General features: G+C 51.0%; 1 protein-coding gene across 1 annotated transcript in view; it reads left to right on the top strand.

Annotated features, from left to right (window-relative positions):
• The window catches only part of LOC104938675 (ephrin type-B receptor 4), a 14307-nt gene that overhangs the window by 1700 nt on the left and 107 nt on the right, over window positions 1-12500 (top strand). The window contains exons 2-20 of the mRNA XM_027275857.1: window positions 1240-1382; window positions 1457-1820; window positions 2116-2278; window positions 2828-2983; window positions 3079-3224; window positions 3547-3751; window positions 3870-3997; window positions 4074-4239; window positions 4679-4775; window positions 5384-5439; window positions 5555-5668; window positions 6271-6518; window positions 6609-6755; window positions 6954-7022; window positions 7191-7240; window positions 7698-7797; window positions 7892-8085; window positions 9825-9983; window positions 10967-12500. The exon at window positions 10967-12500 is cut by the window's right edge and continues 107 nt beyond it. Of these exons, the coding sequence (XP_027131658.1) occupies window positions 1240-1382; window positions 1457-1820; window positions 2116-2278; window positions 2828-2983; window positions 3079-3224; window positions 3547-3751; window positions 3870-3997; window positions 4074-4239; window positions 4679-4775; window positions 5384-5439; window positions 5555-5668; window positions 6271-6518; window positions 6609-6755; window positions 6954-7022; window positions 7191-7240; window positions 7698-7797; window positions 7892-8085; window positions 9825-9983; window positions 10967-11072 (2811 nt within the window). The 3' untranslated portion in view covers window positions 11073-12500. The remainder of the gene's footprint in view (window positions 1-1239; window positions 1383-1456; window positions 1821-2115; window positions 2279-2827; window positions 2984-3078; window positions 3225-3546; window positions 3752-3869; window positions 3998-4073; window positions 4240-4678; window positions 4776-5383; window positions 5440-5554; window positions 5669-6270; window positions 6519-6608; window positions 6756-6953; window positions 7023-7190; window positions 7241-7697; window positions 7798-7891; window positions 8086-9824; window positions 9984-10966) is intronic.

The following is a 12500-nucleotide window of genomic DNA, read 5'->3' on the forward strand; positions in this document are numbered from 1 at the left end:
TTTGGAGGTTCTTCTAGGCGGTTTTTGTAGAGGTTGGTTCTTAGGAGGTTTAGCGGGGTTCTTCAGGCGGTTAAAAGGTTCTTCAGGAGGTCTAGAGGTTCTTCAGGAGTTAAAGTCTTTAGGTGGTCTCAGGTTCCTCAGGACGTTTAGAGGTTTTCGTGGTCCTCGAGTTCTTCGTATGGTGGGTCTCAGGTTCATTTTGTCTGGTACTGTCTGACTGACTTACCGTCTCTCTCGAGTGCTGAGATTAACACCAAGGGCTGGAGACGTCTGACTGGAGGTGGGCCCAACTATCCTGCGATGAATCCAGAGTAAACTCTGTTAGCTGGAGGCTAAACGTTTATATTGATTCAATGAAGTAATGCTAATCCATAAGGCATGCTGTCTTCCTATGTTCCTGCCTGTCTCTCTCTGCCTGTCTCTCTCTCTGCCTGTCTCTCTCTCGGTCTGTCTCTCTCTCTGCCTGTCTCTTCTCTCTGCTTCTCTTCGTTCTCTCTCTCTCTCTCTCTCTTCTGGCCTGTCTCTCTCTCGTGTTCTCTCTCTATCTCTGCCGTCTCTCTCTCTGTCTCTTCTCCTCTCTGCCTGTCTCTCTCTCTCTCTGCATGTCTTCTCTGCCTGTCTTTCTCTCTGCCTTGTCTCTCTCTCGCTGTCTCTCCTCTCTCTGCCTGTCTCCTCTCTCTGTCTCTCCCTCTCTGCCTTGTCTCTCTCTCTCTGCCTGTCTCTCTCTCTTGCCTGCTCTCTGGCCTGTCTCTCTCTCCTCTCTGTCTCTCTCTCTCTGTCTCTCTCTCTGTCTGTCTCTCTCTCTGCCGTTCTCTCTCTCTCTCTTTGTCTCTTCTCTGCTGTCTCTCTGCCTGTCTCTTTCTCTCTCTTTCTCTCTGCCTGTCTCTCTCTCTGCCTGTCTCTTCTCTCTGCCTGTCTCTTCTCTCTTGTCTCTGGTCTCTCTCTTCTCTCTCTGTGTGTGTCTCTCTCTCTTTCTCTCTCTCCCTGTTCTTTCTCCTGCCTGTCTCTCTTCTTGCCTGTCTCTCTCTCTCTGCTCTGTGTCTTCTCTCTATCTCTCTCCTGGTCTATCTTCTCTCTCCCTCTTGCCGTCTCTCTCTCCTCTGTTCTGTGTCTCTCTCTCTCTCTCTCTCTGTCTCTCTCTCTGCCTGTCTCTCTCTCTCTCTGTCTCTCTCTCTCTGTCTCTCTCTCTGCCTGTCTCTCTCTCTCTCTGTCTCTCTCTCTGCCTGTCTCTCTCTGCAGTGGGAGGAAGTGAGCGGATTGGACGATGAGTCGAACAGCGTGCGGACCTATCAGATCTGCACACTCGACAGTCCGTCGTCCTATTGGCTGAGGACACGCTGGATCCCTCGCAGGGCGGCGACCACGCTCTACGTGGAGATCCGGTTGGTTGACAGAGTGGTGATGTCATATTTCTGGTTGGTGGTGGCGGTTGGTCATGTGACGCTTGTTCCTGCAGGTTCACCATGATGGAGTGTTCCGGGCTGAACCGCCGTCACTGCAAAGAGACCTTCAACCTGTATTACTACCAGAGTGACAGCGACGAGGCCACGCCCACCCACCCGGCGTGGATGGAGAACCCGTACACCAAGGTGTCCACGGTGGCCGCCGACCACCTGCTGCGCCAGGGCGGCGAGAAGCGCTTCAACGTCAAACTGCTGCGCCTGGAGCAGCTGAGGGGGGCGGGGCTTTACCTGGCCTTCCAGAGCCAGGGCACCTGCATGGCGCTGCTGTCCGTACGCGTCTTCTACAGGAAGTGTCCGCCCCTCCGCCGCGCCTTCGCCTCCTTCCCTGAAACCATCCCACACTCGCTGGTGGAGCAGGTAACCACGCCGTCACCACGGTAACGGTTCAGACACGTCATGTGACATCCTACCATGACGCTAGAGGAAATTAGGTTCTTTATTTTACAAAATAAAAGCATCAGAATTGGATTTCCTTGTTGGTTTCCTACAAAATAAAAGCATGGTTGTGTAGTTTACAAAATAAAACCAGGTGGATTACAAAATAAAAGCATGACTAATTGGACTACAAATAGTCCTTGTCATTTCCTTTTCAAAATAAAAGTTTCTGTTCAGGCTTTAATTTTGAAATTCTTTGTGTGTGTGTGTGTGGCAGGCCCAGGGTGTGTGCGTGGAGAACGCTGTGACTCCGCCTGGCGAGCAGTCACGGCCTCCCAGCATGCTTTGCGGTGAGGATGGTCAGTGGGTGGGGCAGCCGACGTCGAGCTGTGCCTGTCGTCCCGGATACGAGGCGGGAGAGACGGACATGCGCTGTCGAGGTAAGTCTACAAAATAAAAGCACTGAGGTTTCAAAATAAAAGCACTGAGGTAGCTCATTGTGTCTCTGCTGGATGAAGCTGTGAGGTCACAACAGGAACTTCCTGTTATTGTCTGTGAGGTCAGAGGTCAGCTGACTGCAACCAGGGACCAGGGTGTGTGTGTGTGTGTGTGTGTCTCTGCGTGTGTGTGTGTGTGTGTGTGTCTGTATGCGTGTGTGTCTGTGTGTGTGTCTGTGTGTGTGTGTGTGTGTCTCTGCGTGTGTGTGTCTGTGTGTGTGTCTCTCTGCGTGTGTGTGTGTGTGTGTGTCTGTGTGTGTGTGTGTCTGTGTTTGTGTGTCTGTGTGTGTCTGTGTGTCTGTGTATGAGTGTGTGTGTCTGTGTGTGTGTGTGTGTGTCTGTGTATGTGTGTGTGTGTTTCTTGGCGGGATGGCAGTGATGACATCACGGCAGCACTTTCCACATCCTGTTGGGGTGAAGGTCACTTCCTGTCTCCTGTGTGTTCAAACCAACACGCCCGCCTCACTTCCTGTCTGTCCCGTGTTCCTGCAGCGTGTCCATCGGGTCAGTTCAAGGCCCGGCCCGGGCCCGGCGGGTGTGACCTGTGTCCGGCCAATAGCGTCGCGATGATCCCAGGCTCCGCCTACTGCCTGTGTCGCCCTGGTTACCATCGAGCTGACTCCGACCCGCTGCACGCTGCCTGCACCCGTAAGAGCCACTTCCTGTTTTCTGTCTTGGTGTTTGCGGTCCTACATTTCCCACAATGCAGCGGTGTGTGTGACCCGCTGACCTTTGCCCCTCAGGCCCGCCCTCTGCTCCTCGCTCCATCGTCAGTCAGATCAACGACACCTCCGTCACCCTGGAGTGGAGCGAGCCGCTCGACCGAGGAGGACGGCCGGACCTCACATACACACTGCTGTGCTCGCTGTGCCACGCCCCCAACGCCAAGGTACACACAGAGAGACACACACAGACACACACACACACACAGAGACACACAGAGACACACACAGAGACACACACACAGAGACACACAGAGAGACACACACACAGAGACACACAGAGACACACAGAGACAGAGACACACACAGAGACACACAGAGACACACAGACACACACACACACACACACACACAGACACACACAGAGACACACACAGAGACACACACAGAGACACACACAGAGACACACAGAGACACAGAGAGACACACACAGACAGACACAGGTCGACCTCCTCACGCTGACTCCGCCTCCTCCTGTGTCCTCTTCAGGGATTGGCTAGCTCCTGTTCTCCGTGTGATGACAGCGTCCTGTACCGCCCGGCGCAGCGCGGCCTGACTCAGCGCCGCGTCATCATCTGGGGGCTCCGCCCACACAGCAGGTACACCTTCACCATCCAATCACTGAATGGCGTCTCTGCTCTCAGCCAATCAGAGCCAGCCTCGGACAGAGTCAACATCACCACCAGCAGAGATGGTAACACACACACACACACACAGACTACATTACCCACAATCCTCTGATACATCTGTAACACCTTAAGAACGTTCTGATGTGTGTGTGTGTGTGTGTGTGTGTGTGTGTGTGTGTGTAGTTCCTCCTCCGGTCTCCGGCCTCAGGAGGCCGTCGGCCTCAGAGAACAGTCTGTCTCTGGAGTGGAACGTTCCGGTTCTTCAGAACCAGTACCAGATCCTGGACTACCAGCTGCGCTACAGCCCCAAGGTACACACACACACACACACACACACAGGGCTGATTTGACAGGCTGTCATGTCACTGATGATGTCATCGTCCTCAGGACGGCGAGGAGGCGGGTCAGTGGCAGTACGTCTCCAGCAGGTCTTCTTCGGTGGTGCTGAGCGGGCTGCAGAGGGCGCTGCAGTACCAGGTCCAGGTCCGTGCACGCTCGCAGGCCGGGTACGGATCGTTCAGCACAGCGAGCAGCTTCAGCACGCTACCTGACGGTACGAGGTCACCTGACCACCTGCCTGTGTTGCCATGGTTACTGATGTTTCTGAGTTTTATCAGGTTTTTGAAAAAGGCTAAGGCTAACTGAGCAACAGCTAACAGACTGAGCTAACAGCAGCTAGCAGACTGAGCTAACAGCAGCTAGCAGACTGAGCTAACAGCAGCTAGCAGACTGAGCTAACAGCAGCTACCAAACTGAGCTAACAGCAGCTAACGAACTGAGCTAACAGAACCTACCAAACTGAGTTAACAGCAGCTAACAGCAGCTAACAGACTGAGCTAACAGAACCTACCAAACTGAGTTAACAGCAGCTAACAGCAGCTAACAGACTGAGCTAACAGCAGCTAGCAGACTGAGCTAACAGCAGCTAACAGCAGCTAACAGACTGAGCTAACAGCAGCTAACAGCAGCTGTGTGTTCTGGTTGTCCTGAAGGTGTCGCTCACTCTCAGCTGGTTCTGACCGGGGTTCTCGTCTCCATGGGGATACTCCTGCTCATCGCCGTAGTGATCGTCGCCGTGTACTGTTACCGGTAAGAAGTGTGTGTGTGTGTGTGTGTGTGTGTGTGTGTGTGTGTGTGTGTTCAGGATGCTCCCTCCCCACTTGCCTCAGCAGAACAATAGAACACTGACCTCACACACACACACACACACACACACACACACACACACACACAGGGAGAAACTCGACACGAGAGATAATGACATTCCTGAAGTGTGTGTGTGTGTGTGTGTGTGTGTGTGTTGGGAAATAAAGAATCCTGCAGCTACTAAAAAAACTAAAGACCTGTCTGTCTGTCTGTCTGTCTGTCTCTCTGTGTCTGTCTGTGTCTGTCTGTCTGTCTGTCTGTCTGTCTCTCTCTGTCTCTCTGTGTCTGTCTGTGTCTGTCTGTCTGTCTCTCTGTGTCTGTCTGTCTGTCTCTCTGTCTCTCTGTCTGTCTCTCTCTGTCTGTCTGTGTCTGTCTGTCTGTCTGTCTGTCTGTCTGTCTGTCTCTGTCTGTCTGTCTGTCTGTCTCTCTGTCTGTCTCTCTCTGTCTGTCTGTCTGTCTCTCTGTCTGTCTCTCTCTGTCTGTCTGTGTCTGTCTCTCTGTGTCTGTCTGTCTGTCTCTCTGTCTGTCTCTCTCTGTCTGTCTGTCAGTAGGAAGGTGAAGGACTCAGAGGCGGCCGATAAGAGCGGACACTATCAGATGGGACAGAGTGAGTTTCAGCCAATCACAGTCAGAGTTTTAGTTCGGCCAATCAGATTGTGTAATCCCCAGAGTTAGTGTTTGATGATGATGATGATGATGATGATGTGGTGTCGTTGCCGTAGCAATGAAGGTGTACATCGACCCGTTCACGTATGAGGACCCCAATGAGGCCGTGAGAGAGTTTGCCAAAGAGATCGAAGCGTCCTTCGTGAAGATCGAGGAGGTGATCGGAGCAGGTGAGTGATGAGCCACACGGGGAACCTTTAAACAACCTTTAAAGAACGTTTAAACAATGTCAAGAACCTGTAAAGAACGGCTAAACAACCTTTAAAGAACGTTTAAACAACGTCAAGAACCTGTAAAGAACGGCTAAACAACCTTTAAAGAACGTTTTAGGAACCTTTGTCGGTTCCTGACATGAACCTGAACGGTTTGAGGCAGTACTTTTTACCATGTCAGAACATTTCTGGATCTTTGAGGAACCGTTTGTAGGACTCACACGTAGACACAGGATGCGACAACCCCGTGTAAACTTTTTAGGGAACATTGCGGACGCGTTTTCTTCAAAGAAACTTCACAGAAACTCTTTGAGGCACAAAAAACTTTGAAGACTTTTATTTTGTTGTTTTGTAAAACCAGACTTTTATTTTGAAATGTCAGCAGGAACTGTTGTTAGTGAAGGCGTCTCAGGTGACATCACTGCGATGTAATCTGATAGCGGTTACCGCGGAAACAAAGGCACAACCAGTTTTCACACGCACACATATTTTGGTGTGTTCTTAAAGGGACAGTACGTCTCATGTTTATGTTGTTGTGATGTCATGACGTACCTGTCCAGGTGAGTTTGGTGAGGTGTGCCGCGGTCGGCTCAGGGTCCCCGGCAGGAAGGAGAACTACGTGGCAATCAAGACGCTGAAGGGCGGGTACACGGAGAAGCAGAGGCGGGACTTCCTGTCGGAGGCGTCCATCATGGGTCAGTTCCAGCACCCGAACATCATCCACCTGGAAGGTGTCATCACCACTTCCTGTCCCGTCATGATCCTCACCGAGTTCATGGAGAACGGAGCGCTCGACAGCTTCCTGAGGGTGAGACAGGCACCAGCTGACACTGCACACCTGTCTGTGTCTCACCTGTCTGTCTCTGACCTGTCTGTCTGTCTCCTGTCTGTCTCTCAGGTGAATGACGGTCAGTTTACGACCATCCAGCTCGTTGGGATGCTGCGCGGCATCGCTGCAGGTATGAAGTACCTGTCGGACATGAGCTTCGTACACAGAGACCTGGCAGCTCGCAACATCCTCGTCAACTCCAACCTGGTCTGCAAGGTGAGTCTGTCTGTCTGTCTGTCTGTCTGTCTGCCTGCCTGTCTGCCTGCCTGTCTGTCTGTCTGTCTGTTTGCCTGTCTGTCTGCCTGTCTGTCTGTCTGTTTGCCTGTCTGCCTGTCTGTCTGTCTGTCTGTCTGCCTGCCTGCCTGTCTGTCTGCCTGTCTGTTGGTTCTGATCCGGTGGTTCTGGGTGTTTCAGGTGTCAGATTTTGGCCTCAGCAGGTTCCTGACTGAGAACTCATCCGACCCGACGTACACGAGCTCGCTGGTAAGTCAGCTGATTAACGAGCTAACGAACAGGCTAACGAGTTAGCATCCAGTCACTGTGTGCTCACCTGTCCAGGTGTCTCTCCTCTGTAGTTCACTTTAAACAGGCTTTTATTTTGAAATACATGCTCCTCGAATACTTCCTGTTACTGACTCTGTCAATTCTCAGGGCGGAAAGATCCCCATCAGGTGGACGGCTCCGGAGGCCATCGCCTACAGGTGAGTGTCAGTACTGCAGGTTACTGTCTGTACTGCAGGTTAGGGGGGGTCTGTACTGCAGGTTATAATGTCTGTACTGCAGGTTATAATGTCTGTACTGCAGGTTATAATGTCTGTACTGCAGGTTATATTACTGTCTGTACTGCAGGTTATAGTGTCGGTACTGCAGGTTATAGTACTGTCTGTACTGCAGGTTATAATGTCTGTACTGCAGGTTATATTACTGTCTGTACTGCAGGTTATAGTGTCGGTACTGCAGGTTATAGTACTGTCTGTACTGCAGGTTATAGTACTGTCTGTACTGCAGGTTATAGTACTGTCTGTACTGCAGGTTAAAATGTCTGTACTGTAGGTTATAGTACTGTATGTACTGCAGGTCATAGTGTCTGTACTGCAGGTTATATTACTGTCTGTACTGCAGGTAATAGTAGTTTTGAATATTTGTCGTGTTTTACAGGAAGTTCACGTCAGCGAGCGACGCGTGGAGTTACGGTATCGTCATGTGGGAAGTGATGTCATACGGAGAACGACCATATTGGGACATGAGCAACCAGGATGTAAGAAATAAACAGCGTCAGCTGTCGTCAAGCAGACTAATCTGCTTTAAGATGAATTTATAAATCTGTCTCCACCCGTCTGTCTCTACGACAGGTGATCAACGCCATCGAGCAGGACTACCGGCTGCCCCCGCCGCCGGACTGCCCGTCCTCTCTGCACGCGCTCATGCTGGACTGCTGGCAGAAGGAACGAGCCAATCGGCCAAGGTTCTGTGACGTGGTGGCGTCCCTTGATAGACTGATCCGAAACCCCGCCTCCCTGAAGGTGATGCACCAAGAGGGCCCGAGGTGAGACACACCAGCACGCCAACATACCAACACGCCAGCACCCCAACATACCAACACGCCAATATGCCAACACCCCAACATACCAACACCCCAACATACCAACATACCAACACGCCAATATACCAACACGCCAACATACCAACACGCCAACATACCAACACACCAACATACCAACATACCAACACGCCAATATACCAACACGCCAATATACCAACACGCCAACATACCAACACACCAACATACCAACATACCAACACGCCAATATACCAACACGCCAACATACCAACACGCCAACATACCAACACACCAACATACCAACATACCAACACGCCAATATACCAACACGCCAATATACCAACACGCCAACATACCAACACGCCAACATACCAACACGCCAACATACCAACACACCAACATACCAACACACCAACACGCCAATATACCAACACACCAACACACCGACGCCCCAACACGCCAACACCCCAACATACCAACACGCCAACATACCAACACACCAACATACCAACACGCCAACACACCAACACACCAACATACCGACGCCCCAACACGCCAACACCCCAACATACCAACACGCCAACATACCAACACACCAACATACCAACACCCCAACATACCAACACGCCAATATACCAACACACCAACATACCGACGCCCCAACACGCCAACACACCAACATACCAACACCCCAACACCCCAACATACCAACACGCCAACATACCAACACGCCAACACCCCAACATACCAACACGCCAACATACCAACACGCCAATATACCAACACACCAACACACCAACATACCGACGCCCCAACACGCCAACACGCCAACACACCAACATACCAACACCCCAACATACCAACGCCCCAACACGCCAACACACCAACACACCAACACGCCAACAAGACAACATACCAACACACCAACATACCAACAAGACAACATACCAACACACCAACACACCAACATACCAACACGCCAACAAGACAACATACCAACACACCAACATGCCAACAAGACAACATACCAACACACCAACATACCAACACGCCAACAAGACAACATACCAACACACCAACACGCCAACAAGACAACATACCAACACACCAACACACCAACACGCCAACAAGACAACATACCAACACGCCAACAAGACAACATACCAACACACCAACATACCAACACGCCAACAAGACAACATACCAACACACCGCGTGGGGAAAGGGTTTGATTGACAGGTGGAATGTCATTCATGAAGCAGCTGCTGAGAGTCAGTGGTCAGAGGTCACCATGGAGACAGAGAATGAATGTGTATGTGTGTGGGCGGGCTTGGCGGGAAGCCAGCTGTGTGATTGACAGATGTTTACACAGACAGATGTTTACATGAGCAGGTGCAGAGTTCACATTCCTGCCTGTCTGTCTTCATACACATTTTGGATTTCCAGGACTTTTCCAGGATTTTTCCAGGACTACACACTGATTTGGTTTATCTGCTGTAAACAGGAAGCAGTCCAAACAGGTCACTTCATGTTCATATATATATATACACACACAAATATATTTTAATAATCAGTCTGCATGAGTGTTTTATTTTGAAAATCCACAGGATTGTCTGTGTTGTTTGTATCTGACTTCCTGTCAGCTGTGTCTGCTGCTGAATGTGTGGACACCACAGAAGAAGAACAGTGTGAAGGTCAGATCATTAATCCTGTCTGTCTCTCAGTCCATCCCAGCCTCTGTTGGACCAGCGTGTCCCTCCTCCTCTGTCGGCCTGTGGTTCTGTCTCTAAGTGGCTTCGGGCCATAAAGATGGAGCGATACGAGCAGAGCTTCCTCCAGGCCGGATTCACGAGCCTGGACATCGTGTCGCAGCTCAACACCGAGTAAGAAACACTCTGCCTACCAGACAGCGCTCAGGGGTAACTAACACTGTGACAGGTTCAGCCGCCTGACAGATGGCGCTCAGGGATAACTAACACTGTGTCATGTTCAGCTGCCTACCAGACAGCGCTCAGGGGTAACTAACACTGTGACAGGTTCAGCTGCCTGACAGACGGCGCTCAGGGATAACTAACACTGTGTCAGGTTCAGCGGCCTGACAGACGGCGCTCAGGGATAACTAACACACTGTCAGGTTCAGCTGCCTAACAGACGGTGCTCAGGGGTAACTAACACAGTGACAGGTTCAGCTGCCTGACAGACGGCACTCAGGGATAACTAACGCCGTGTCACCTGCCTGACAGACGGCGCTCAGGGATAACTAACACAGTGTCACCTGCCTGACAGACGGCGCTCAGGGGTAACTAACGCTGTGTCACCTGCCTGACAGACGGCGCTCAGGGATAACTAACACCGTGTCACCTGCCTGACAGACGGCGCTCAGGGATAACTAACACAGTGTCACCTGCCTGACAGACGGCGCTCAGGGGTAACTAATGCCGTCTCACCTGCCTGACAGACGGCGCTCAGGGATAACTAACGCAGTGTCACCTGCCTGACAGACGGCGCTCAGGGATAACTAACGCAGTTTCACCTGCCTGACAGACGGCGCTCAGGGATAACTAACACTGTGTCAGGTTCAGCTGCCTACCAGACGGCGCTCAGGGGTAACTAACACTGTGACAGGTTCAGCTGCCTGACAGACGGCGCTCAGGGATAACTAACACCGTGTCACCTGCCTGACAGACGGCGCTCAGGGATAACTAACACTGTGTCACCTGCCTGACAGACGGCGCTCAGGGATAACTAACACTTCTCAGGTTCAGCTGCCTGACAGACGGCGCTCAGGGGTAACTAACGCAGTGTCACCTGCCTGACAGACGGTGCTCAGGGGTAACTAACGCTGTGCTTCTCTTCGTTTCCATAGAGACCTGCTCAGAGTGGGCGTGACCCTCGCTGGCCACCAAAAGAAAATCCTCTCCTCCATTCAGACGCTCAGGATACACAAAGCCCCGCCCACCCTCCTCTACTGACCAATCACAGCCCTGCCCTGCCGTACTGTCCAAAACCCACATCACTCAGGATGACGCTGACCAATGAACATTCATCAAATCTGTCTGACCAATCAGACGCCTCGTGTGAAACAGGAAGTAAACACTAATGTCTCATTAGACTCTGCCTACTTGTTAATGTGACCAATCAGAACCAAGGACGGAGTTGACCACCGACGAGCTGTTTTAAAGGTAAGCGAGTACCTGGTTGGTCAACACTCAGGACATATAGAACCCACCAGCCAATCACTGCTCAGGAAACCAAAGCTCCTCCTACTCTGTCCGGGTCTTTTTTTATTTTGGACTGCTGTCAGTCACTGGCCAATCAGCTTCAAGGACAGCAGGAGTGTAACCCACCCAGAGCAGGGATTGGCTCTGTGCCCCGTCCGTCACAGTGACGAGGACTGAACTGAGCCACTACGACTGCCGGGAGCCGACGCCAGGACCGACCAATCAGACGCGTTGCTCTGTGGACTTCTCTTGACGCCCCGTTAGAAACTTTGCGTTGAACGTTTTCACAGGAATTCCAAACCGAGCGTTCGGTAGTCTCCGTGGATCCTGGAATATTCACCTGAAGGACATCAGGACGTCCCGAGGGGACTTCTACTGTGAAAGGTCGACATGTTCTGGTACTGCTTCAGCTTGGTTCTCTTCAGAACCTTTGGGGAATATTCCAGGACCGGCTCTGAAGACCCAACATGACCTTTATGCGGAATACTTTAAGAAAACTGTAAATCTGAACATGTAATCAAAGTACTGAGACTGTGCTGGTGACTTCTGGGAGATTTTCTGGATTATTTCCGTCACTATGAAGAACTGTTCAAAGTTCTACAGACAGCAGTAGTACTGTGGTAAAAGTACTCGTGTATTTTAAGTCTGAGTCCTCAAACGTTCCCACCCGGACTGTCAGATCATGTTGATATCAAACACTAATGACTGAACCGACGGTCCAAACGGACCTGACACGACGGGACCGTCGTCTGGTTCATTCACGTCAAGTAAAAGTGACACGGGGACAAAAAAGTACCAAAATAAAACGTCACTTTTTATTTTACGTTGAACCTTCAGGACCAAAAACCAGTGAGAGGGCGAGAGTGGGAACTGTTGGAGGACTTCATCATGGACACGTTCGTTGGGTTGTAGAACTGTTGGAGGACTTCATCATGGACACGTTCGTTGGGTTGTAGAACTGTTGATGTTTTTGTATTTTAGCACTTTTTATACCTGATATTTGATCATGTTGTTTTTATACAGACTCATTTTATTTTGTAAAAAACAGACGTGTCTTTATATTTCAAAGAGGATCAAACGTTCAGGACCAAAGAACTGTTTGTTGTTCCCAGAGGAACTCCACTGTCCGACATGTTTCACGAAGCCATCAGCTTTAATCAACATTTAACGTCTCCTTTG

The sequence above is a fragment of the Larimichthys crocea genome, unplaced genomic scaffold, assembly GCF_000972845.2.
Source record: "Larimichthys crocea isolate SSNF unplaced genomic scaffold, L_crocea_2.0 scaffold224, whole genome shotgun sequence".
Classification (NCBI taxonomy): domain Eukaryota; kingdom Metazoa; phylum Chordata; class Actinopteri; family Sciaenidae; genus Larimichthys; species Larimichthys crocea.